Genomic DNA, 27163 nt, shown 5'->3' on the forward strand with positions numbered 1-27163 from the left:
TGCTGGAAAATCTCAGCATGTCTAGTAGCATCTTGAGAGAGAAAGCAGAGTTAGTGTTTCAGGTCCAGTGACCCTTCCTCAGAACTGATTTTGTATCTTTAATTCTTCACTTTGCTCTGATGCTGACCTCTTTACCTGAGGCTTTCTGCAATGTTTTACAGAAGCTCAATGTAGACTTGAGAGAGTCACTCATCTTTCCATTAGGCACTATACAACCTTCTGGACTGAATGACTTCAACAATTTCATATTATAGACTGAGTCCCTGTTTTGTCTTCTTTTCCTTCACTTTCCAGGGTTCAGCTTTAGACTTGTGTTCCTCTTGTTTTTGCTTTTGGACGGTAGATCTTCATAGTCCATTCGCAGTTCCTCAACTGATATTTTTTATTTCTTTGTCGATCCCATTATCACTCCCTTTGGTTCTGCACCTCCAATTCTTTTGTTGTTTAATCTCTTCAGTCTTCTGTTCTGTGTCAAACCTTCACTCTTGTTCTTTTCCCAACTCCCTCCCTTTCGCTTAACACCTATTCTAGTTTTAATGTTTCCCAGTTTCAACAAATGGTAATTGATCTTAAATGTTAACTGCTTCTCTCTCCATAGATACTATCTTCCTGAATACTTCCAGGATTTTCCATTTTATTTCAGATTTCAAGTGTTGACAGTATGTTGCTTTTGTATTGGAATAATCCTAGTTGCATTTTGCCTCTTGGTATTTGTAATGGTACTCCTACAAAAGTTGTTTTTCCACTTGGTTTCGCCTAATCATTTAACACATAGTACAAAAACACTGAAGTAAAGATTATTGCTGAAATTCAATAGAATACAGATTACCACTGGAAACTTTACCCCATGTGCCATCAACATTTTCTAACCAATAACCAGTATTTTCCTAATCACTGCAGAAATTGTATTTTAAATTTAGTTCATATTTTTCTGCAATAATAGTATCCAATACAGAATAAGACACCCCATAATGATGAACTATTATAGGTGGTGTATAATTGTACCTGAAGCCCTCCTGAAGAAGGGCTCATGCCCGAAATGTCGATTCTCCTGCTCCTTGGATGCTGCCTGACCTGCTGCGCTTTTCCAGCAATACATTTTCAGCTATAATTGAACCACCAGGTCAGAAGGTCTTGGTTTCAATTATTGTGCTGAATGAATTAGGCAATTCCAGTTGAAGTGGAAACTGGGAACCAAAAGCTAATTAATTCCCATCGTGCTCATCCAGTTCGTGTGAATGTGAACCCCTAAAATAACTCCCAATATACAGCCAAATAGTAAATTTATCAACAAACACGCTCAGGGACACTAAATGAATAAATGATTGTTATGAAAATTGTAAATCAATCACAGTAATATTGCAGGAGGTGCCTTCTTAAGAATGGGTTAAATCCCATTTTGGGGAGAATGCAGTTTCACCTGTCTTCAATTAAATTCTAACTACGTTGAAAAACACCTGAAGCTGAATATGAAAAAGTATTCAATTTCAACATCAAAACTCTTATTTTGAAATGAACACACATGCAGTTCCCTGTGCCCACTTTTGGAGGCTGTTCAACTTAGTCACCAATGTGTTAAACCTTGTGGGCATAAAATATTGTACATGGTAATGCTCTTTCCTCAGAGTCATAAAGTTCAGGATTCAAGTTTCACACTAGGAGTTTAGCACACAATTCGAGGCTGACACTTCGATGCAGTACTGAGGGAAAGTTGCACTGCTAGGGTACAGTCTTTCCGTTGGTTTGTTTAGCTGATGTCTCATCTAGTTGCTTAGATTTATACAAAAGATCGCGTGACACAGCTTTAGCAATCAGGGGAATTATGCCAAATGACTTGATCAATATTTATTCCTGAACCAAATTCACAATAACAGTGTGGATATACTCACATTGCTGTTTGTGGGGCTTTGTTGGTCACAAATTAATTGTCTCCTTTCCCAGTTGTGATTAAAGTTCATAAATACTTCAATAGCTGAAAAACGTTCTGAGATTTTCGGTGGAAATCCCTATACAAACGCAAATCTTTCATTCTTCAGAAGGTCAGTGTATTTTTTAAATAAAGCATTTTGGTACACCAAAGTAGGTGACGCCTCACCCACCCATGTACTTAAGATCGTTTACTTCAAAGTAAGCTCCAGGTGAAATTTTCATATTCTCAATTTCGTATGGGCGCCAGCATCTTTTTGGTTGCAGCACTGGGCATGCAATTTAGCTTCAGCATTTTGATATACTTTTTATAAAAGGTCGGTCGGCTTTCGTACCATCTTTGACGTGCAGTTTGTTACATTTATCGATGGCTCAGTTGCAGCTCGTCGAACACATATTACAGCCAGTTGCAAAATTTAATGCCTGATATTTAATGAAATATTTTTGTGTAACTTGTTACTGTGAAACAGAGTGCTTTTAAATGCATTTTCGGTGGACGATCACAGAATGCAACTTCCCCATGGCTTTCAAGGATTGATCGCAGCTCCTCATTGTACAACCCAATTACTTAATAATTATCTGCTGCATGAAACAATTCCAACCGCTATATGTGTTGAATCTTGGAGAACATGTTTCTTGTAGATGTTTTCATCTTGACATTTGTAGAAATGCTGGTTTAATCGATTTTTCATTTTATTTGTCAGTTTCACCTACATCAGTGACTTGTGATCGATAGTCTTACCTTAATATAAGGAGCCGGCCAATAGTTTTAATGAAAGCTTCGACTCTGTCAAACATAACGCGAAAATATGTAAACGCAACCCAGCCTTGAATTTGTTGTTATTGGCGCTAATAAATATACGCCTGCGTGTATTGGCTGCTAAAACTTAAAAAAGTTTTAGTTCTCATTTTAGAATTCAAAAATATCCCTGACGTTCTCTTCTGTATGGGCGGTATAAAGACACACGTTTTACAGTTCAAACAATGACCTGCAATCTTCGCTTTTCAGTTTCCGATTTCAGTTAACAGACGTTCCCTAAAATTCTGCACATGGCACTGTGAAGGAAATTAACGATATAAAGATTTTACAGCAAGCAGTAAGGAGGCCCTTCGTGAAATGAAATTGTACTTAATGTCTATATTGTCGATTGTTCTTGTCCCATATTTCATGCAGTCCATTACAATGTGTTAAACCACAATTGTCAGTTTCCACATTTTCTTTTGTCGAAAGGTTTTATGAAAACACCTCTTAACGATTTGTGCTTTGTAATTGCGTGACGCCGATGCGCGACCCAGGTTACAAGATGCTCATGTTATTGTGCTTGTGTTTTTCTCCGATGTTTACATTTTACGGAATAATTAACTTGACGAACTCCTATTTTACTTGTCCAAACATTGCTTCTTAGATCCCTGTTACAAATCCGAGCCTGTGTTCTCATTAAATGCGCCGGAAACTTTGGTGAACTGTTTTTTTTTCATTCCTCACCACACCCCTTTATGAATATGAATGACCTTTTTGTCTGGCTTTGCGGACACCCCCCTCCTGCTCAGCAGTGTTGTCGGCTGTGGGGACAGACCGGCATGTTACCCAGAAGCCAAAAGCTTGCGTGTTTTCCGCTGGTGTTTGACGCGTTGCAAGAGTTTCACAGCGTGCGCGGGTGCGCGCACACCTCACAGCCATGGCTCGTGCACGCGCTCCGAACATAACAGAGACAGAGCCTGTCTTTGTTTCCCCCGGAATCATTAACACGCTGAAAGTCTGCAGTAAGCAGAGGCTGAAAACCTGGCACTGAATGAATAAACACAGCTTGTTGGATAGAGCGGCGGCACCCAGGCGCCTGCGCCAATTCTGCTTTTGGGGGAGCGCGCCCAGCGGCGGTGTGCGAGCCCGGCCACGCGCGTCCCCCAAACTTCGGCCGGTTGGCCGGCCGCGTGCCTCTCGGGGCGGGGCGGAGCGGAGCGGAGTCTCGCTCTCGAAGCGAGTGTGAGTCAGTGAGTGAGACAGTGAGAGAGAGAGAGTCCGGGCGGTTTCCTGTGTTTGTGTGGCTCAGGGAGGGGGAGAGCTGGGAGCTGTAGCTACTGCCACTAGATCATGGCATAAAGAAGAGGAGGAAGCAACTTCCCAAAGCTCGTATGCAGCCCTAAATGCACGAATTCCACCCGACAAGGACAGTAAAGAAGAAAAATTCAGACAAATTTAACGAAAATGGCGAACGACTCTCCTGCTAAAAGTCTAGTGGAGATAGATCTCTCCTCTTTGCGGGTGAGTGTAGGCTTGGTTTTGAAGGAGAGAAGGAAAACAGTTTATATAAAGACAATGCGAACTCGAGACGCAAGCGGATGCAATTGTTCAAGCCTTCAGGAGAATTCACACAGAAAAGTGAAGTCGTGTGAAAATCAGTTAGTTGTCAGGATTTTCTTTTTGTAGTTAGGTTTTGATGGGAAGAACAGGGGTAGTTGAGAGCTTTCTTTGTTTGTGCATGTATTGGCATATGCCTGGAAATAGGGCGCAACAGCTGCATTTCACCATGATCCGGCTCGATCAGATTTGGGATTTGTAATATAATTACGTTTATTTCAAAATTTCTTTTCAGGACCCAGCGGGCATATTTGAATTGGTTGAAGTCGTCGGAAACGGTACATATGGGCAAGTGTACAAGGTTAGTGTAATTTCTTTAATTTCTATGTCTCATAACAAAGCTTATGTCCAATGTGTGTAGCCACATTTATTCCAACAGAATCCGATTTTATAAATGGTGTACTCTAGATCCTGTTTTTTCAATGTTGCACTTTTAAGGATTGATTTAGGTTTTAGCTGGCAATGACTCCGACTTCAGGGTGATAAAGCTATAGGCGAACACAGGAAAAGCTCAAAATGACTATGAACCAAATTTGAAGTGTGAAATTCCTAAATCCTGTCACAACTGGGCTGAGATGTTGGTTGCACGTAATTTAAAGCGAACTCTCAGACCAATCCGATCAACATGTTCACAAGGAATTTTGAATTCAGGCATCAGTGGAGAGTAGAGAGTTCCCAGACAAGAGGAAATTGGCTTCATTTCTTCCTAAGTTCCGAGTGTGGTACCTGATGTGGTTAAGTTCAGTCATCTTTTATCGTGTTAATTCCTGCAAACGACAAGGGTTCTCACTACATCTACTGCATGCTTATGTTGATCGGGGCGTACCAGCCAGCTGGATCGCTCGAAACGAGAAAGCCTTTGTTGATCATCCATGCTTGCAGCAATTACTTCACTCTATTGGGTCACTGCCACGACAGCTCAAGCTGTAAGTGGGGTGCACCAAATATTTTTAATGTTTGCCTGAATACTAGCATATTTTATGGTAAAACATAATTTAGACTTTTTAGCCATTCAATCAAAGTCAGGTAAGGTAAAATTCACAGGAAATGAGAATAAGGAAGGGAAGTAAAGCAATGAGGGGTTTATTAAAGCTTCTTATTTAATGCCAATCAGATTCATGGTGCCCAAACTTAATGCCAAATCTGATGTGAAACGATTATTGCATTGACCTGTTTGAGTGAAAAGGTGGCTTTGTTTTGATCTTTTTTGCACAACAGGTTTTTGTTTGAAATTTAAAAGGTTTTATTTTGGTTGTATTGGATGTCAAGGCAACTTTTGGTATCCATTTCTATTCAGAAGTGTACATGGCAGATATCCTCAATGAATTTTAAGCAGTTTTTGTTTAGCATTTCCAAGGAGATCTTTCATTTATTGGCTTTATGCTGAATTGGCTTTATGTTCAGAAAACACATTTTGGGAGGATTTCTCAATAAAAACATTATTTTGCATGTCTAAAGTTGTGTGTTGCATCACAACTTTTACATTTTCATTTCTTCATGTTTTTTACAACATATTTTATATGACTTTAAATTTTTGGCATGATTGTGACAGACTAAGTGCAAATGTCCTTAAGTATGTTTTGCAGTATCTTCATGTTTAATTGTGTTACAAGTTACAGGTGATCAATGGAATTTGTAGTGCTCATCAAAAGCTGAAATGATAAATGACACACCCTGTGTATTATGTCAAGTCAATGCGCAAGCCAAATTTTAGAAGTGCTGCGATGACTAAAAGGTGCCTAATAAATAAAAAGTTCTATTTCACCCTATGGTTTTCTCATGACATGCTTATTGAATTCACTTCAATTCATTTTGTTTTCACCCAATCTATGTATGTGTTTATTGAGACTTTGGAGCACAGTGATTGAGTTTTTAAGCTTTGTCTTTTAAATATTTCCCTAATTTTCTTTACTTCTGAAGCAATTGACTTCTGGTGTCTGGTTTCATGATTGACGACAGTCACATAATACCTCAAATTTGAACCTGTCGATAGTCAATGTTATGTGAAGGCCATCTCAGCAGAGTCTGACCGCAGTCCTTGCCTATTGCCATGTGTACTTTGAAGAGGACATCACTGAAGAGGAGCAGTATCAACAACACTCTAAGTACAGAGTTGGTGGATTCAGCTATAAAACCCAGGCCTATTTTGAGGCTGGAAGTTGGAATTTGAAGCCTTATTCATCACTGGACAGTCTCTCACTGGCCACACTGGACAGTCTCTCTGTATTTGTTCAAGATACACAATTGCTTCAGGTACTAAATTCATGCTGGAAATGCCTAGGAATGATCAACTTCCACTGGAAAAATATTCCCCTTGGCTTTTGTGCTGGATACAGGAAGACATATTCAGTGTAAAAGTGCATGAGAGTTTTGTACCACGATTCCAGGCATCCAATTTAAAACGTTTTTTTTACATTTGTCTGCTTTTTAAGTTTTTGCACTTCATCAGGATGTTGTTTATCTTTTAACACATTAGCATTTTCAGCATAGCATATTTTTATCAGTCTCTGTCCAAATTAGAGATTTATCTGTGTTTTTTTTTAAAAATTAAAATGTCTTGTATGGGGCCAGGGAGAAGAATTTTGTGCCTTTTGTTTAAACATGATACTACTTATTACATTTAATTTAATTGACAGTTGTATATTTGGTAAACTAATGAAAAACGTAATGTAATGTATCTTGTTTTGCTTATGCTACCTATAATTTTCCATTATTAAATCAGCATTGTATGTGGTTGCAGCTTTTGTTGTGGAGTACTGAAAAGGGCATAAATGATAATTGAGAACAGTATTCTGCCAGACATGAAAGGGCATGACAGATATGCTCATTCAGATTTTTTAACCAGTGTTTTGAGTCATTACATAACATTATAATATTTAGGAAATGGTCCAATTTTAAGTTGTAAGGAGGATGCAATTATATCTGTATTTAATGTGTGTATATATATATTTTCAGATTTCAAATAAGTGTAGTATAAACAAAATCAGCTTCAAAGGATGGAGAGTTACTTCAGTTGTTGGACTTAATGCTACCAGTCTAACTTGTTTCCATGTACTAACTGCTATGAGCATGGCATGAAGCAATTCAGTTTCCAATGTAACTAAATGTTTATTTTTAAAAGTTAGGCATTTAAGCAAGTTAAATAAATATTATCAGGATTAAAGAAAAAAAAATCAAGTTATAGAAGGAATGTGATGTCAGAAATGTGCTTGCTCTTGCTTGGTTCCTTCATACATACAAACTGCATAAGTATGCAACTAACCATTGATCTGTTGTAGCATCCAATGGATAGTCAAAACCAAGTGTAGTTTCAGGTCAAATTGATTTAGAGTGTGGGATTATTAGACCAGGACACAGACACTATTCAATCCCTGTTTTAAATTTATGCAGTTTCTTTATGTTTATATAATTTTAGCAAAGGTTATACTATCTTAAACAGAAAAATAGGGTTAGCTACACCACAGGAGTGTTTTTATAGCATAGGCTATATTAACTAGCAAATGTAACATCGAAATGCTTCAGAGAGGATGGTTTAATTGCAAAATTATGAAGCTAATACATTGTAAATGTGGATATTGTGCATGTTGATGCAGAAGTGTGATGAATATATAGCAAGAAATACTTTTTTATAAATAGGAAGTGAACAGAGATGTATGTATAATTTAAAAATGTTAATAGATATGATGAGCAATAAAACATGAGATACAAACCGAATTGGCCATTCTGTTATTAGATAGACTGATATACCTCAACTTCCTTTACCTACTTCTGTTCTATTCACCTTGATCCATTTGCCGAACCAATTGCAGTCATAAAAGATTCAATTGACCTAGCATACAGTGTTTTAGGGGAGCCAAGTCTAGATTTTCTATTATCATTTGAGTGGAAACAAGTCAGCAGATACTTCACCTGATGAAGGGGAAATAGTTCGAAAGCTTGTGATTTCAAATAAGGCTGTTGGACTGTAACCTGGTGTTGTCTGATGATGTAGATCAGATTTTATATTGTGCAGCTGCCACACATTTGAGCTACAGATTTACAGTGATTAGATAAGTTTCATTTTTAATATTGGATGCTAGTAAAATATATGCTTTTTAGGATTCAATTTCACAACTATAGCTACCATTGTACAAAAGCAGTGAAGTCAAGTGATGCAGTGGTAGTATCCCTATCTCTGAGGCAAGAGGCCTAGGTTCAAGTCCCACCAGCTCCATAGGTGTGTAATAACATCTCTGAACAGATTGATTAGAAAACAGATTTTCTAAATAGGCAACAACTGCCTGTTTACTTCCTCCATCCTCGCTATCCAAGGCCCCAGACACTCCTTCCAGGTGAAGCAGTGATTTACTTACACTTCATCCATCTAGTCTAAAGTTTTTGCTGCTCGTAATCTGGTTTCCTGTACATGACAAAGACAAAACGCAAACTGAGTGACCGTTTTGCAGAGCACATATTCTGACTGCAAAACTGGCCCCGAGCTTTCAGTTGCTTGCAGTTCAACATGCAACGGTTTTCTCTGGCCAACATTTCTGCCTTTGACCTGCTGCAGTAAATCTGTGGAGGAAGGAAGAACAGCATTTATTTTCTGCTTAGGGACCAAGTGTTGTTTGGGTCCTTGGGTATGGCAGAATTAAGGGCCTGTTTTAGAGTGTTACTGCAGTGGCAGCTGGGAGACAGGAGAAAATCTTTCACCTTGCGATCATTGTATATAGGGAAACCTAATGTTGCATGCAACTAAGAGTTGCACATTAGCTGTGACCCTGAGTGCTCTCTTCCATCAGTTTTACTTCTGCCTCGTGCAGCATGATCCATCTCTGCCCCGTCTCAGCATATCTTTTGAAACTTTCACCCAAGCTTTTGTTACCTGCCAGTTCTGACTATTCAGTTCTCATGGGTCATTCGTCTGCCCTGTGTAAAGCTGAATTTTTCCAAAGCCTGTCACCTGTTTCCTGTCTCAATATGTCTTGTGAAATCATCAACCCTTGTAAATGATGCCCTCCATTGTTCAGCAGCATTATGTTATTTTTAAAATTGAGATTGTGTACAAATTCTTGCTTGGTCTTCTCCCAACTCTGTAATCACCAGCATTTCTACTCTGATCTCCAGCATTTGCAATCCTCACTTTCTCCTAGCATTTCTAACAATGTTCAAGAACTCTGATCCTCCAATTCTGTTGATTTGTTTATGCTCAATTTCCTTTATCTTGCTTTTGACTACCTTGCCTTCAATAGTTAATATCCTAAGATCTGGAATTCTTTTTCCCTAAGTTTCTGTTCCTGTACTCCTCTTGTTTGTTAAGACATCCTTTAAAACTTACCATTTATACTAAGCTTTTGGTCATCTGTACGTTTATCTGCTTATGAGATTTATTGTCAAGTATTGTTTTATAGTGCTTCTGAATCCTTCTGGAATGTTTTGCCAATTTGTAATGCTACATAAATGCAAACCATTGAAACTATGTTCCCTGTGTACAAAACAATTTACAAGAATCTGGTCCAGAATGTGTTGGGTGCTAACTTTATAGTTTTAAAGTGATCTGAATCTGGTTATTTGATCTCAAGGTGATTTCTCTTTTAAAAATAGGCATAGGCCTGGAAATAAATTCAGGGTCCCAGTTTAGGATGTAGTATGTGTGATCTAGCTAGTTAATGCAAGTCAGTTTACAGAAGCAAATAACCTTTTTTTTTACTTGATATTTTTAATTCAATTTGGAGACTGACAGTTTTGGAACTGTGCATGCTCATGTGATAATTGAAAACAAAATTGTAGAAACATTTTGAGTGAAGGAATAATGGAAACATTTTCTAGAATTTTTCAAAGTGTTTAAATAATTAAGATGCTGAAATAGTGATATTTGCAAGATATTGTAGCATTATATAATTTCAATTGTTCACTCCAACTTCATGTCTCCAATGTGCTACTTGAAAGTTGAGCTTTTCATGTTTTGTGAGCTGTGTATGATATTGGATTTTTGAAGTACGAAAGGACTCCAGCAGTCTGACATTTTTCTTGTAAAACATAAAGGAAGAGTGCAAGCTGATACAATAAAGCACAGTATTTACAATAAGGTAATTTTTAAATTTAATTTGTGTAGAAATAATAGTCAAGTTAAAAAAATAAAGATCTGACTTTCCATTTTATGCCAATTCCCAAATGGCTCCTTTTATTTGCTCGAAAACTGAAGGGCAAACAATTATCTGGATGTAAATAAAGAATGGTAGCAATTTTCACCATGTCCTTGAGTTTAGAGTTAGTATTGCTATGTCTTGAAGAAGTATATTTTTATCTGTACTAACCACAATATTACATTGGAAATCTTTGTCTCTGCGTTTTGTTTGTGGAAATGCAGCCTATACTGTTTGTGTTGATGTTGTGTTGCTCCTCTATGGGAGACGTGTGAGCTAAACTATCAACTGATGCAGACAAAAGTAATACATTTTAAAGATATGAGTGAAATGTTGCTACAAATCGTTCCTGTTCATTCTGATGTCTGTAAGCACTTTAATATCACTTTAAATCATATTAAACTCAAAACTAGTGTTACACACAAAAAAAACAAATATTAGTTAATACTGGAAAAATCTGAAAAGTAATGTTCAAAATTCTTGGGTTGTTTAAAAACTTGTGTAGTTTATGTAACCTATGTATTGTGAGTGGCGTGCAAGGGTTCCTGCGCAACGTATGTTTTCATAAAAATGTTACTGAGCAGTGTGAAAATCTATTGTTTTAATGGGTTTTTATAATGGAATACAATGCAAGAATGAGAATGCAAAGTTTAAATCCAGTTCAGTTGGAGAGCATTTAAAATGAGACTTTCAATGATAGGCATTACAATATTAATATAATACATATCAGTAAGTTAGTAAGTATTATTTTATTGAGTTTGGATTTTGAGCTAGTGTCTGTGTGTACGAAGGGGTTTAGTTATTAAATTAGATTAGATTCCCTACAGCGTGGAAACGGGCTCTTCGGCCCAACAAGTCCACACCGAACCTCTGACGAGTAACCCATCCAGATCCATTTCCCTCTGACTAATGCACCTAACACTATGGGCAATTTAGCATGGCCAATTCACCTGACCTGCACATCTTTGGACTGCGGGAGGAAGCCGGAGCGCCTGGAGGAAACCCACGCAGACACTGGGAGAATGTCTGTGTGGAGTTTGCACAATCACGCAAGGCTGGAATCAAACCTGGGACCCTGGTGCTGTGAGGCAGCAGTGCTAATAACTGAGCCACCATGCTGCCATGGTTATTAACTTGTCAGTCTTTTAGGAGTCAAAATTTTAAACCAGTATGTATTAGAGAGCAGGTGACTGAAACCTTCATGGAGTGAAAATAGCAATTTGTCTATGTTGTGAAAAGGTTTGGTTGGAGAGACTAAACATTGCAAGGTTTTTCTTTGGAAGAATTGATTTGTACTTTGGAAAACGTTTGGGGCAGTTTGCATAAGATGTTGCTTAGATCAGATGTAAGGATGGTGTCCCCTGGAGAAGGAGTTAATTCAGCAATGTTGGCAAATACGTTATGTCAGTGTGAGGGTTTTAGTTTCAAAATTCCAGACCAGAAATGTTTGGTTAGAACTGTGAAGGGGCTATTTCAAGCTCAGAAAACTTTAAGTTTGATACTGGGAATAATTTAAGGAAGAGGATTAACCTCAGGGCTGGGAAGTGGGAAAGAAATTGTCAAACTTACAAGTGTGAAAGGGAATGCTGTCTCTTGTATTTGAGTACTGTAAAAGGATAGTATTGGGAATAGCTGGAATTGTATTGTACTATGTGTTTTGAAATCTTAGTTTGTTATTATTAAATAGCTTAGTTTATTTGATTTTATCTTAATTGCTTTTGAATCATAGATGTCTTTGTAATGTTGCAGATTTGGTTTTAACATGCTAAATGTATGTGAAAGATCACCATACCATCAAACTAGCTTTCAGTTGAAGATCTGACCTGTCCAGTTGTCTCACTGTCTATTGGTATCATAACAATAGAAATATATATTTATAATGTGAGATCAGGCCGTGCAGTCCAAATAATCTGTCAGTGTTTACCATCCATGAGCAACAATTCTCATCATATTTTTGCATCTTATTTTCATATCCCTCCAGCACAGATTACAATTTCAGATATTAACCTTTTAGATTATATTGAGAACTGAAAGATGATCAGTCGAACTTAGTGGTTACCCTATGTGGGCAAAGTCATTGTAGCGATTACCTTTTTTAGAAATGACTATAAATTGGATTTTTCATTCTTTGTCTGGCATGCTATTATGATTTGTGTTTTTTTTTACTTGACTGATTTTATAGCAAAGGAAACTCTTATATTTTAAGGAATGAGAAACCACAAACTGTTAACACAAACATGTTGAATTATTTTTTACCCTGCTTCATGCCAAGTTATTTGGCACATTGGCACATCTGGGAACATGAAGTATTTTGGGATTTCCATAGAATAGGATGTGAAAGGGAAGTTGTGTCTAACAAATTTGCTAGTTCTTTCGAGGATGCACCACATAGGGACAATAAAGGAATACCAGTAGTTAGTGTATTGGATATGCAAAAGGCATTGAAGAAAATACCTTCTGCAATATAAGAACTCATGGTCTTGGGTGTAATACATTAGCATGACTGGAGGATTAGCTAAATAGTAGGAAACATGAAAAATCAACCATTTTCAGGCTGGCAGACTCATTGGTGGAGTGCCACAGATTTCAGTGCTGGGTACTTTTTTTTTATTATCTACACTAATAATTAGTTGAATGTGCTTGTGTACGTAGCCATATTTTTTGACAATGGAAAAATAGATAAGTTCTGAGGAGGATGAAACAAGTCTGGAAAGGAACATAGATTGGTTCAATGAATGGGCAAAAAGCTGGCAGAGAAGTAGAATGTGGAAAAATGTATGGTTACCCACTTTGGCAGTGAGAATAGAAAGACAGGATATTACTTGAATGGAAGAGACTACACAATGTTGCAATATAGGGGACTTGGTGACTTTGTACATGTATCGTAGAGTTTGCATTCAGTAACTTGTTAATGTTAAATGGAATATTGACCTTTTTATCATAGGGAGGCTGCAATCACACAGGGGAATTGGGGAGATAACACAGAGTATAGTTTTAGCCTTCTGACGAGAGAGATTTGCCTGGAACTGGTTCACAGATACACTGTGCTAATTCTTGGAATGAAGATTTGGCTTTTGACAAGAGTCTGAGCAAGTTGATCCTGTATGCATTTGAATTTAGAAGATTAAGAAGTGATTTTATTGGAATACACGATTCTGAGATGGCTTGACAGGGTTGATGCTGGGAATGTATTTCGAGAATGAGGAACCACCATTTTAAAAAAAGATAAGTCTTCCATTTAAGGCACAAATGTGGAGAATTTTTTTAAGGGTCATTTATTCTTTAAAATTCTTTTTCCTGCAGAAATCAGTGAAGTTTGGGTTATTGAATGTATTTGTGGTTGAATCTGACAAATTTTTAATCTACAGTACAGTTGAGGGTTTTCAGGGTGGGCAGGAGAGTGGAGTTAAGGCCCATTCAGATCAGTTTATTGGTAGATGGTGCAGACTCGAGACACCTGCCTCCTCATTTGTTATATTTTATCATCCCAATTTAGGGTTTCATTTGGCCTTTGTAGGTTATCTCTGGGAAGGAAGAGATCAACCAATTTCATGTTAATATTAAATTGAATTTACTGTGAATGCGGCAAAAGTGAGTACTGCAGTGTGGAAGTTAACCCCCCACCCCTCCCATTTATTTCTCAGCCCCCCGGCCCGCAAGCCTCATTCCTGATGAAGGGCCTATGCCTGAAACGTCGATTTTCCTGCTCCTTGGATGCTGCCTGACCTACTGTGCATTGCCAACACCACACTCTGAACTCTTTACTGTGAATGCAGCATATATTAGGAATTCTCTGTCTTAAAGAAGAACCTTTAAGACATTATGCCATTCTTCTCACCACTTATTACATAGCAATTGTCCAATAAGAATTTAATGTATATTTACTTTGGGTACTGTTAATCTCCAATAGTCTTAAGCGCATGAGAATATTACTAATTTACAATGAATTTTTAAAATGTCAGCTAGTAAAACATTTTTTCCAATTATCAGTATTGTTGTATTCAGTTTTTGGTAAATTTGCACCTCAGACATTTCATGTTTTTACCTTAATATGTTTACCTACAAAATGCTATTTAACACCTACTGAGTGGGTAGAGTGATTTACTGGCAGTTGTTTCAGATCACAGGGGATGGTATCATTTTTCCATTTAAAAAAATATATGTTGGAGGGCACTTGATGGGGATTAATAATTCTGTTGACATTAGATCATTGAACTTGAATGCTGGAACCAGTGATGGCAGGAATCCAGCAGTGGAGCTGATGTTGGTGCTTACAATCTGTTCCTGCTAGACAGTAATGTTTTCCTCATTGTCATCATGGCAAAGTTAATGTTTATCTATGTAGCACAAGTTATTCACCAATGTATGTTTACCCAGCACAACTCCTTGTGAAAATGTATATGAATACAGGTCTGTGTTGTTAAATACTTGGAAATCATGGACTGCAAATTGATAGATTGTTGATTGTTTTCCAACTTGGGTAAAAGGTTAGCCCATTGTCAAGTTAAGTGGAATCAAATCTAATGGCACAGTGCTCCATTATTTTGGAAAACTATAAGGCAGATAGATAAACTTGAATAATGGTTAAGTAGCTGAGTATGTACCCAATGGCTTAAAGGTAATGCCTGTGTCTGAATCATAAAAAGCAAGAGGTTTCCTGGTTTGATTTCTGGCTCATGGTAAAAAGCTTTGTTCAGATTGAGCAATAGCAAGAATGCTGCAGTTCATTGCTGCTGGTAACCTAGTGTTCCTGCTCCTAGTATGAAGACTTTTCAGCTGGAAGTATGTAGTGCAGATTTGTGACAAAGGCATGATTGGGCATTGTTGTGAGACCAGATAGTGAGTGCTGGCACACCATCTAATTTCATGCAAAAAAATTGGGTGAATCACCTGTTTATAGTTTGAGGAGGAGTAAGCAAGTCAGTTGATAACGAAAGTAATTAGAGCAACTCATAAATAAATTATTTTGAAATTCTAAAGGCACTGCTAAAGGAAATTGTTGAACAATAATGGTTAAACTTTAGCTGCCATGTTCTGCTGGTTTGTTAGCTGTACAGTTTTAGGATCAGGCTGTCTAACTAAGTGAGTAGCACAAATAAACATTTTCCGTAGCATGCTTAGTATTTGTTTTCAGTGTTTCCTATACTTGTGCCAGAAACCCATAAGTTGACATGTAAAATAAATGAAGCAATCTGATCTTGCTATTTTTGGAACAGGCCAATTCCAGTGATGGTGATGAAGTCTTGGTTGTTGGTTGACCAATATGATTTCAAGTGTACAGCTATGTTTTCTTGACTATTTTGTGCTTTCCTGATCTAGTATCAGGAACTGTGCTGAATAGGTTTAATGAGCTATGATTGCCCAAATCTTTGCTTGATTTGAGGCTAAAGTATTTACTGGTTGACAGTATAGGTTTGCCTGGTGAAAACCACGATGTATTGACCATCCTTGAAAGTGTTACTGAGCTATCCCCTTGAAACAATGCAATTGATGTGATCTAGATATGGCCACAGTGCTGTTAAGGAGGGTGATCTAGAGTTTTAGCCTAGTGATTATGGTGCTTTGTTAATTCAAAGTCAGAATGGTATGTGACTTGGAAAGTACTTGCAGATGGTGTTTTTTGATGCTTTGTTGATCTTGTGTTTGGAAGGTACTGACAAAAGAGCCTCGCTGTAGTTAAACAGTTGTGGATACAGTGCATAGAAAGTTCATGCATGTTTAACTTGGTGATGCCTCATCCTGGATCATCATTGAGCTTTTTGAGTAGTCTAATCTGGAATATTTTAACGTAGTCCAACTTGTACTTGGAGATGGTGGAAATGCTTTGGTAAGTTGCTTACTGCAGAATTTCACTTTTATTAGGCTATTTGGAAGACTGGTGGATGAAGAATGTAGTGTCAGTCAGTGTCAGATCAGATTCTTTTTACGTGACAAGTTTTCCACCCTGAGGGATATTTGTGAATGACATGGATTTTTATAGCATGAGCCACAATGGAATTTGTATTTGGAGATCATTACTATAATTTTTAAAAGGATTACATCGTTGGGAATACTCCAAATATATCAAGTGCACTGGAGCATAAGAGGTTGAGAGATGACCATATAAAGGTTTTATAAAATCATGAGGGGTATACATAAGGTTAATTGTCGATCTCTTTTCCCTCATTTCAAGACTGAGAGCATATTTTTAAGGTGGGAGGGGAGAGATTAAAAAAAAAACATGAAGGGCAAATCATTTACACAGAGGGTGGTTTACATGTGGAATTAACTTCCTGAGGAAGTGATCGATGCGATCACAGTTACAATGTTTAAAAGACATTTGGATAACTATAGGAAAGGTTTGAAGGAATATGGGCCAGGAGTAGATGAGTGGGATGAGTTTAGTTTGGGATTATGTTCAGCATGGATAGTTGGACTGAAGGGAACGTTTCCATGTTGTATGACTCCATGACCTTGGATGTAGTTTGGCGTATTATATGAAATATATTTTACATTTTTAGTATTAATTACCATGTTCGAATTTTTTAAAATAATTTTTTTACTCCTGGTTTGGAAAAAAAACTGGTATTTTGCTGTCATTCTGCTACATCTTCTAGCACTTGTGCCATGCCAATATTTTTGGCATGGCAATGCTGGAAGAGTAGTATTGTTTTGCCAGTGTCTGCTGGAGGAGCTGAGGACATCATTTGGCAGTGTTACTTGGAGATTTATATTTTAACTTAATATCTCTTGAAAATGTTTTAAAACTCTGGAGCTGTTAAATGAGTCTGGAGCTCTCTTGCTGTGATTTTTTTTCTCTCTCTCAGCATATGGGCATCTGGTTTCACTTCAATCCAAATGCAGTCGTTATTGTACAAGGTTGACCCTCAGGCTATATTAGTCTTCAGTCTGGATCCAGATGGACTCTACTTCAGTCTGCCATGGGACATTGTTTCTTGGTTTGATATAAGTTTAATGATTAACAGCCTAAATAGCATGGTTGGTTTATGCAAACATAGAAAAATTTACAGCACAGAAGTGGGGATTCAGCCCATTGTTCTGTGCTCATTGAAAAAGCTATCCAGTTTTTTTCCTACCTTCCATCTTGGGTGTCTAAGTTATGACATCTCTAGTATGTATCCGCATGTTTTTCTGCTTCTAATGTCTTCTCAGACAGTGTTCCAGTCCTCAACCATATTCTGGGTGAAAATATTATTCTTCAATTCAACTTTACTCCTCCTCTAAGTTCTTTTAAAATGATGTTTCATGGTTAGTGAGTTCTGTGTTCACAGTAGGTTCTGTTCTCACTACCTAGGTTGCTCATAATTACATCCATTTCATTTAAGTTTTTCCTCATTCTTCTGTTTTGAAGAAAACAATTGACCTTATTCAATTACTTCTCATAGGTAAAATTTTCTATTCCTGGCAGCATTGATCTAAATTTCTTCTGTATCTTCTTTCGTGCGATCTCACTACTCCTGTAATGTAGTGACAAGCACTGTATGCAGTACTTCAGCTGCAGTCTAAACAGTGTTCTTGCAGTTCCAGCACAAACTCCCTACTTTAATATTGTAGAATTTGGCCTTTTGAGGAAAGTGCCTTATGTTCTTACTGGGACCACCTTATCTGCTTATCCTGCTACCTTCAATGATCTGAACATGTACACTCTAAGGTGTCTCCTTTTTTCTCTACACTTAGACAGCTCACATACATTTTTTCTGCATCAAGGAAAACAATGCTAGCCTGTACAATCAAATCTCTCTTCATAACAAAAACTTTTCCATGTGATATTAAAAACTCTTGGAGATTATACATGAGGGAACAGTTGTGATCTTGTAATCAGCAAACAATAAAATGGTATGGTGCCAGAATTGTTGTTGATGAGTGATCTAAGCCTTCAGGGAACTATCAGTGTTGTAACTATTGGTGCTTTATCCTTGCACCATTGCTAATTAGGAATGAAGTACTGTCCATTTCTGCAGTTTTAACATTGTACTGTTCACTTCAGTACTTTCACCTAGGGGAAACCATCTATCTTGGCAAGATTTACTGCCCAGACTGTAGAACTGACCTTGTCTTTAGGAAGTGAGATGAAGTGGTGTGATCTGTCACAAACTGTGTTAGTAACAGCCTTGATACATTTATTGGCTGAGGATTGAGAGTATGCTGCATGTAAATGAGGTGAGAATAGGTAACAATGAAATATCAATGCCTGCAAATTGCCTCTTACTGCTCACTAGCCAGATTCTTGCCTTTCCGCTCAATCCTTGCGAGGAAAGTTTTTTGTCAATGTTGAGAATTTCATTTTTCTGATCTCACCATATTTTTTCAATTGATGTGCCATTCATTGCCCACATCACTGGGAAAACTCCATCCTTTTGCTTTCTTAAAGGCTAGTTGCTCTATTTGTTAGAATAATTTGAAAGACCTGCAAACTTGTACATCCTGCTTCATCAGTCTTGAGGTTTTCATTGTTGAACTGTAATTGTATTAAATCTTCATTATGAAGAGGGTCCATAGGGTGTGAGAAATTGGTCTTGTCTCAGAGTTTATATGAAGGTGGGTATCTGCCAAAGGGAAATGTTGATTGCATAAATCCATTTTAGATACGGAACTTAAACTTCCAGTTTGAGGCAGTCCATTGGCTTCATCAGTTCTGAGACATATGAACAGTAGAGAAAACTGTACTGTAATTTGTACATGAGAATTATGCATATAATATGTACGTTCAGGACAGTTTTATCAACTGGCACTCTTTACTGATGACTTGTTGCAGAGAAGTTGATTTGAAATGAAGAAGCTAGTTTCTTGTATTTTTAGTTTCTTTAAATGCAACTTGCCTCTAGTTTCTCACAATGCAATTGTACCTAAGATCAATTGAATTATTTCCCTTTTGGAAAGATGGCTATTAATTTTATTACAAACACTTCATTTTGAATTTTGAAACATGTAAAGAATATTACTTAATATTGCCAGCTTCTGATTTGCTGAGAAAGTGCTCACTTTCTAACAGCTTTTTGGTTATTGGAGTGTGGCTCAATTTGAAATTATCCCGTGCAGAATGAAAGATGTTAGGTTGATGTAAAGGCAAGAGGAATAACGAGAAACAAAGTGTTGGAGAAATTTGGGACTGGCAACATCTGTGGAGAGAGAAGTTGTGTTAACATTTCAAATCCAGTTGGACTCTTCTTTGGAATTCCACTTCTAAAGATGAATCATACTGACTCAAAGTTTACTGTGCTTCTGTCTCCACTGATGCTGTCAGACCAGCTGGGTTTCTCTCGCACTTTGTTTTTATTTCAGATCTCCACACCTGTTTTGTTTCCTGCATTGGAATAAAGAGAGGCTGTACTGGAAGGAAAGATAATGAATACAAAAGCAACTTTTCTCCTCAAAACCCAAGCACTTAATCTATGGACTGGCTCTGAGACAGAGTCTGCAATGCATTACCTTTTTTCAAGTTTAAATTTTCAGGCCTTCACAGCAAGTTTGATGCTCCTTCTCCTGGTAATTTACTTTCCATTCACTATGATTAAAAAAGAAATTTAAGGGCTAAGAGTGTGTGATTTCATCATTTGTTTGTTTCTAGTGCATATCAGGGATGAATGTTTGTTTTACATTGAGGCAGGTAGTTATCAGTGTGAGATAAAGTTCAAATATAACACTGATTTGTAAAGTAAAAGCTACTGATTTACCTTGGCTAATACATCTACCCCTTTTTATGTAGTTGTTTATAAAAGTCTGAGCTGTGAAAGTTTTAGTCTTGGTTGTGGGTTTATTGCAGCTCAAGGCATTATTTGTCTCATTTTAGTCTGCTGGTAAGCGCTGTAGCTTTCAGAGTATGTTATTGTCTGTTTAATGTGTTTATATGAAAATTGATCTTTACATAAGTATAAGAAGGGTTGAAATGTGAACCATGTTATTGACTGCTTATTGCATTGCTCTCATTCTTTGCTCACAGTTGAACTCTGGAGTATTGTGGTGTGTATTATATATATAAAACTTCCCTATCTGTAAATCTTCAAATACAGTGGGGCTGTTTCTGCAATGTCTGTTAGATATGTTCATTGTAAGCCTTCATTCAGACATTCAAAAAAGAACAAATTTGAAAGTAAAATTAAAAGCCATTTTTGCCTTGCAACTAGGCCCAATAATTAAATTATCACTTTTCTATGTATCCATGTGTCGAGGTTACGAAGCTTGAGGGAAAGAAAAGAAGTTTACAAATAGTTTTCTGTCTTGTGCATTCGGCAATAAAGTGCATTCTGTCCTGTAGATAATTCTTCCGTTAACTAGGCAGGCCAGCAACCTATTTTCTAAATGCACAAAGGGAGAACGGAATAAATACTTCTGTGCAACGGATTTCTCCCCTGCTTCTGGAACAACATCTAGCCTCTAGCTTTGTTCAGCATGTTTGAAAATAGGAGTATTGTGAGAATTATAAGATCCAATATGGAAGTCATTTTTTCACTTAGACTTTTGATCTCTGGTGGAATGTGATTTGAAGAGATTTTACAACTGGAATTAAATGGTAAGGATAATGATAGCTAGAGTCTACATTTTGGTGTAGATTTAATTAAAATATTAAGCTCTGTGTAATGTTTGAAAGCAGTTTAGCCACTTGATTACTGCTCTTTGCATTGTTTAATTTGTGTCAAAGTATTAATTTTTTTGCACTTCTCTAAGACACTTAGTAGTCTTACTCCAGCTGAGTTTCAGTCGTGTTATAGACTCACCCATATGGCCTCCTCCTGTGCCATAATGGCTCTGACTTTGTAGCTTAAATCATAAATTTTCTTGTTTAAAAGTGCAAATTAAAAGCATTGATTTTGTTTTGTTTTTAATCTTTGGAAATGCTTTTACAGCTGAAAGTTTCTTCTGCCTCCCACATAATGGTAAATTTAGTGCTACAATCTATTTACTTTTTAATGTTCATATTGAAATCAGTAAAGACAAAAGTAAAGGTCACCTGCCAGTCATCAAATTTAACTTGATTTTCAAATCAACAAATACAGAACAACCTCTGTCATCCGAACATCAATTATCCATAGTTCAGATTATCTGAACAAGATTAAGTCCCGTAAATGCTTCCATTGTTCGGATAGCAGATCTGAACTTAAACAATCAGTTATCCCAACAAAATACTCCCCGTCTGTCTTGTTTGGATAATTGAGGTTGTTCTTGCACTTGCAAGTGATACTGTTATCTTGAACCAAAACAGACAATAACTACTTTATTGAAAGTTGGTTCCTATGTTCACAGTTTCACTGTTGAATTTGCTCAACTTAGTATTATTCAGAATTTTCACAAATGTTTCATTATTGTTGTTAGGAGATATAACAGAGCTTTCGCATATTGAGAACTTCACACATGTCACTGTTAGTTGACCATGTAGTGCTGTTTGTGCAGGAGAAAATGCTGTTTTATACAGTTGCTGTTTCTGACAAAAACATGCAAAATCAAGATTCACTTCAGTTTGTGAAAAGATGGCATATAGACTGATGGTTTATGAATGAAGATTGAAATGTTGCTTATAATTGCATACTTGAGATCCTTTAATAATTATAGTGAGGTAGTAATGTAGTTACAGGGACATGGAACTACGTACGTGATTTGCAGTAATTTGTAAGATTTCATGCAAAATACTTAGAAATTTCTGAAGAAAGGTGGAGAAAGAGAGGCAAAATGATTCTACAAATTTGTTGTTCTGCTCCAGAGATTTGTGTGCAAAATTTACGCTGACACTCCAGTGTAGTGCTGCAAATTGTTGTCCTTTGAATGAAACATTAAACCAATGCCTCATCTGCCCTTGCATGGGACTATTTTTCAGAAGAGCACAAACATTTTTCTCATTGGGTAATGTTTATTTTTACAGGGTTATTGCATGCAAATTGGCTGCTGACATTCTTCCTTATAACAGCGACTACATTTTAGAAGCACTTCTTTGGTTGTGGAGTGTTTTCGGACATTCTGATGACATGAAAAGTATGCTATAAATGCATTTTTATTTCATACTTGGGTGGGGAGTGTGTGATGCACAAATAAATTATATGTTGAAGCACCTTTACAAGTATAGTTTGATCCATGGCAGTAATCAACTTGTCAGGAGTTCACATTTCTTTAGAGTACAGTTTGTTTTCCTTTTTTGCGCTTAACCATTGTCATTAAATTATGCAGATTCCCATGACCTCTTCTCTCAATCAACAAAGTTATTTTATGAACTAAATCTTAAAGTACATAATAGAAATCCCAACAGTTTATAATTTCCAGAGTATATGCTTTGTGCAGCAGCATGTTGTACTAACTTTCAAGTTGATGTGCTGAAGTTATTCAAGTCTCCTTGTCGAAAAATGAGGAACACCACCAATTTTGCCTGGGGAATGAAAGTTTTGGATTGCTATGTAATTAAGTTAGAGTAGCAATAGCTCTTTAAATAAAAATTAGTGGGTTTTTCAGAAATATCTCTTTTGAAGACATTGACTTCATGAGTTCGATTGGTGGATTTTTGCTTGTCATCCAAGGGATTATTAATGATATTAGTGTAAATGAGGCTGAGATGCATCATGGCCAAGTCGACCATGTGATAATAATGTCTGCATTTCTAGGAAGTTAAGAACTTGATGTGTTGATGTTCTGTTCCTTAATTCAGGAGTTGAAGGACAATTGTGAAACTCCTAAGTAATTCAGAGTATTTTCTGGAGACACTAGTTAATTTGTAGAGCTGTTAGGCAGCCGAAGGTTAAATAAGTCTCAGAAATATTAGATGTGTTAATATTTCAAAATTATGTTACTATTTTAATATCTAAACAATGCTTTGCTTGTAGAGATCTTTGAGTTATGACCTCAGACGTAGCACTGGGATTCAAATTTGTATCTGAGAAGTGGAAAGCTCTTTTGAATCATTATATTTTATTTTGTTGGTGGGCATGGTCTAATTGTCTGTTCTGAGATACAATAGTTGTTGCAAAAAATGTCTTACTTTTTTTTGGGTTTTGTTTTATAGCAAGCTTGCCTTTTCATCAATTCCCCACATGCACAATTCCTGTTCTCCCCACCCCATTGCTCCTGGACAAGAGCTGGAAAATCATCCCTCCCCCACATCAAGGCAAGAGTGTTACACCAGAAAAGTGTTTGGGAAGCAGTCCTCTAAATTCTGCTCTATAGGTTCAGCTTCCTGAAGTAGATGTCAAATCTGGCTCTCCAGACATGCAAGCAACTGATAATTTTGTGCGCTTTGCAGTGATTGAAAATTGTGTCTGCCAAATGTTGGATTTTATTTACACTGTGAAGCTAGTAAGTGATTTGATCACTGAAAGTACTGCAAATCTCACTTTAAATTAATTATTAGTTAAGTATTTATCATATTGAAAATCCTGATAATGATTTAATTACAAAGATTTGGTATTCATTGCCACAATTAGTTTAGCAGTCCTCAAAGTAATTGTAGTGTTTGTGTATGATGGTGTTTTATTTATATTTATAATTGGATATTTATGTTTGTTTATTCTTTTTATTAACAATTGATAGTTTTAATATAACAGTTCTCAGATGGTTATGACTTGTTGACATGGCAAAGCATTTGTAATGAAGTGTCACTCTGAAAATCTCAGTGTTTCTTGCATTTAATGTTGCAGGACAGAATTATTGGAGAGTAATAAATTCTCTTCAGGTTTTATACACCGATTTCTTAATTTGTGAAGCATCAGTTCTTGGAGCATTTTTGAGGCTATTTTAATATGTGCAATGCAATAAAGTCTTGTGTATACTTGTGGTACTTGCTATGTCATAGTCTTTGACTGTAGATTCAGTAAATTATCTCCTGAAAGTTCAGTACTCTGTTTAAATTGATAGTGTGTACATCACTAAAAATTCACTGAGCAATTTCTAATCTGCATGTTTATTATTTGCAGTACTCTCTTAATGCAGCTATTTGAGTAATTGTGTTTAGTTTAATAGTTAGTGCTCTTGTGATCCCTTGTTGGAGGCCTAAGATCAGTTTGCATTCTCTTTGGCCCAGAAATTAGCTACATAGTCACTCCTGAAAGAAATTACTATTGCTATCCTTATTCTCAACTCCTGCTTTAGATTGTCCTCAAAGAATTTAATGAAACCACCTTAATTTCTGTTCGAAAAAAATATTTTAAATTGTTTTGGCATTCATTTACAGAAGGAACAATATACTTTTAATTCTGAGTGCTGTCTCTTGTTGAAACTAGCTTATTAGTTAATTTGGTTTAACGGATGCAATGTGCAATATTTACAGCAGTGCATGGAAGTAGCTTGCTCATGATGGTGGTACAGGATATAGATTCCACTTAGTATCTAGTGACAATTATTCAGAAAATTGCAGTTTTTAAAACTTGTTTTAAAAAAACTGATCAACTTAACTGACAGCTCTGAATTTCAAAGCCATTATGGGAAGGGATAAAGATAATGCAGATGTTGTGTCTAAACTGGGGAAAGACCGATTTCAATATCGTTAGGCAGAATCTGGCAAACGATCTGGGTGCAGCAATTTGTAGATAAATCTACAGTTGGAAAGTGGGAGTCTTTTAAAAGTTGTATTGTGAGAGTTCAGAGCCAGCATGTTCCTCTAAGAGTGAAGGGCAATGGTAGTAAGTTCATGCAAACCTGAATTTAAGGGATAATGAGAGTTTTATAATGATGAAAGTTGTGAAGGTGCCGGTGTTGGACTGGGGTGGACAAAGCCAGAAGTCACATGACACCAGGTTATAGTCCAACAGGTGGATTGAGAAAATGAAGGAAGCATATGTCAGATGCAGCATATTAAAAACAAGAGATGCCCTTCTAAATTATAGAATGTAGTGGGTTGCTTTAAAAAGGAAATTAGGAGGGCTGAGAGGGGCCATGATATCTTTGGCAGATGGAATCCACGAAACCTCAAGGGTTTTTATCATTATGTTAAGAGTAAGAGGATTGAGAGAAAGAGTGGGACCTATTAGAGACCAAAGGGGCAACCTGTGCATGGAGTCAGTGGTGTGTGGACGAGATCTTAAATGAGTACTTTGCAGCTATATTCACAAAGGAGAAGGTTATTGTAGCTGGGGATTTCAGCTGGGATGGTGATATTCTGGAACGTATTAAGGTTAATAAGGAGGAATTATTTGGTGTTTAAGCGGGCATCCAGTTGCATAAATCCCAGGACATTATGAAATGTATCCCAGACTGGTATGAGAGACAAGGGTGGAGATTGTTGGGGCTCTGTTGAAGATCTTTAAAACTTCGCTGTGACAGATGAATTGCCAGATGCCTGAAGGATAACTAGTGTGGTTCCTCTGTTTAAAAAGGCAACCGAGATAGGCCTGATAACTACAAGAGCAGTCTGATGTCAGTGGTAGGGAAATTATTGGAAAAAATTCTAAAGGACAGGACTAGTCAACACTTGGAAAGGCAGGGATAGTTCAGGGACAGTCAGGGTAGTGCAGTTGATATGGTTTACAGGACTTCAGTAAAGCCTTTGACAAGATCCCACATGGAAAACTGGTCCAAAAGGTAAGAGCCTATGGGATCCAAGGCAAGTTGGCAAACTGGATTCAGAATTGGCAATGGGTGACGGCGGGTTGTTTTTGTCATCAGAATCTGTGTCCAGTGGTGTACCGTGGTGGTTGGTGTTGGGATCTTTGCTGTTTGTTTTGTACATTAAAGTTGAATGTGAATGTAGAAGGTTAGATTAATATGTTTACAGGTGACATGAAAATTGGTATTGTTGATAGTGAAGAGGAAGGTCTCCGGATACAGTCTGATATTGATAAGCTGGTAAATTAGGCAGAGCAAGGGCAGATAGAAGTTGGTCACGCACAGTGCAAGGTGATGCATTTTGGGAGGCCTAATAAGTGAAAGACATACACAATGAATGGTAAGTCCCTAGAGAGTACTGAGGAACAAAAAGGAAGATGGATGTACAGGTCCATAGATCCCTGAAGGTGTCAGTACACATAAACAGGATGCTTACCTTCACTAGCCAGGGCTTCGAATATAGAAGCAAGGAAGTCTTCTTACAACTTCATAAAACATTGCTTATGCCACAGATTGAATACTGTGTGCAGTTCTGGTTGCCACACTATTGGAAGGATGTGATTACACTGAAGAGGGTGCAGAAGAAATTCACCAGGATTTTGCATGAGTTGAAAAGTCTCCGTTATGAGGAAAGACTGGGTTTGCGAGGTATGAATTCCTTGAAGGAGAAAGTGAGGACTGCAGATGCTGGAGATCAGAGCTGGAAATGTGTTGCTAGAAAAGCGCAGCAGGTCAGGCAGCATTCAGGGAACAGGAGAATCGACGTTTCGGGCATAAGCCCTTCTTCAGGAATGGGGAAAGTTTGTCCAGCAGGCTAAGATAAAAGGTAGGGAGGAGGGACTTGGGGGAGGGGCGTCGGAAATGTGATAGGTGGAAAGAGGTCAAGGTGAGGGTGATAGGTCAGACGGGAGTGGGGGCGGAGAGGTCGGGAAGAAGATTGCAGGTTAGGAAGGCGGTGCTGAATTCGATGGATTTGACTGAGACAAGGTGGGGGGAGGGGAAATACCTTGTCTCAGTCAAATCCATCGAACTCAGCACCGCCTTCCTAACCTGCAATCTTCTTCCCCACCTCTCTGCCCCCACCCCAGTCTGGCCTATCACCCTCACCTTGACCTCTTTCCACCGATCACATTTCCGACGCCCCTCCCCCAAGTCCCTCCTCCCTACCTTTTATCTTACCCTGCTGGACAAACTTTCCCCATTCCTGAAGAAGGGCTAATGCCCGAAACGTCAATTC

General features: G+C 37.5%; 1 protein-coding gene across 6 annotated transcripts in view; it reads left to right on the forward strand.

The window, feature by feature from the left end:
* The first annotated feature begins 1921 nt into the window (after window positions 1-1921).
* LOC122550648 (mitogen-activated protein kinase kinase kinase kinase 4) overlaps window positions 1922-27163 on the forward strand; it is a 285957-nt gene continuing 260715 nt past the window's right edge. For 3 of the 6 annotated variants that reach the window (XM_043691712.1, XM_043691713.1, XM_043691714.1), the window contains exons 1-2: window positions 3813-4189; window positions 4521-4586. In XM_043691712.1, coding sequence (XP_043547647.1) covers window positions 4133-4189; window positions 4521-4586 — 123 coding nt within the window. In that variant the 5' untranslated portion in view covers window positions 3813-4132. Of the gene's footprint in view, window positions 2040-3809; window positions 4190-4520; window positions 4587-27163 lie in introns of those variants that run through there. The other 3 variants (XM_043691715.1, XM_043691718.1, XM_043691717.1) reach the window with 3 other exon arrangements.

The sequence above is a fragment of the Chiloscyllium plagiosum genome, chromosome 6 (genome assembly GCF_004010195.1).
Source record: "Chiloscyllium plagiosum isolate BGI_BamShark_2017 chromosome 6, ASM401019v2, whole genome shotgun sequence".
In the NCBI taxonomy this organism is placed as follows: Eukaryota; Metazoa; Chordata; class Chondrichthyes; order Orectolobiformes; family Hemiscylliidae; genus Chiloscyllium; species Chiloscyllium plagiosum.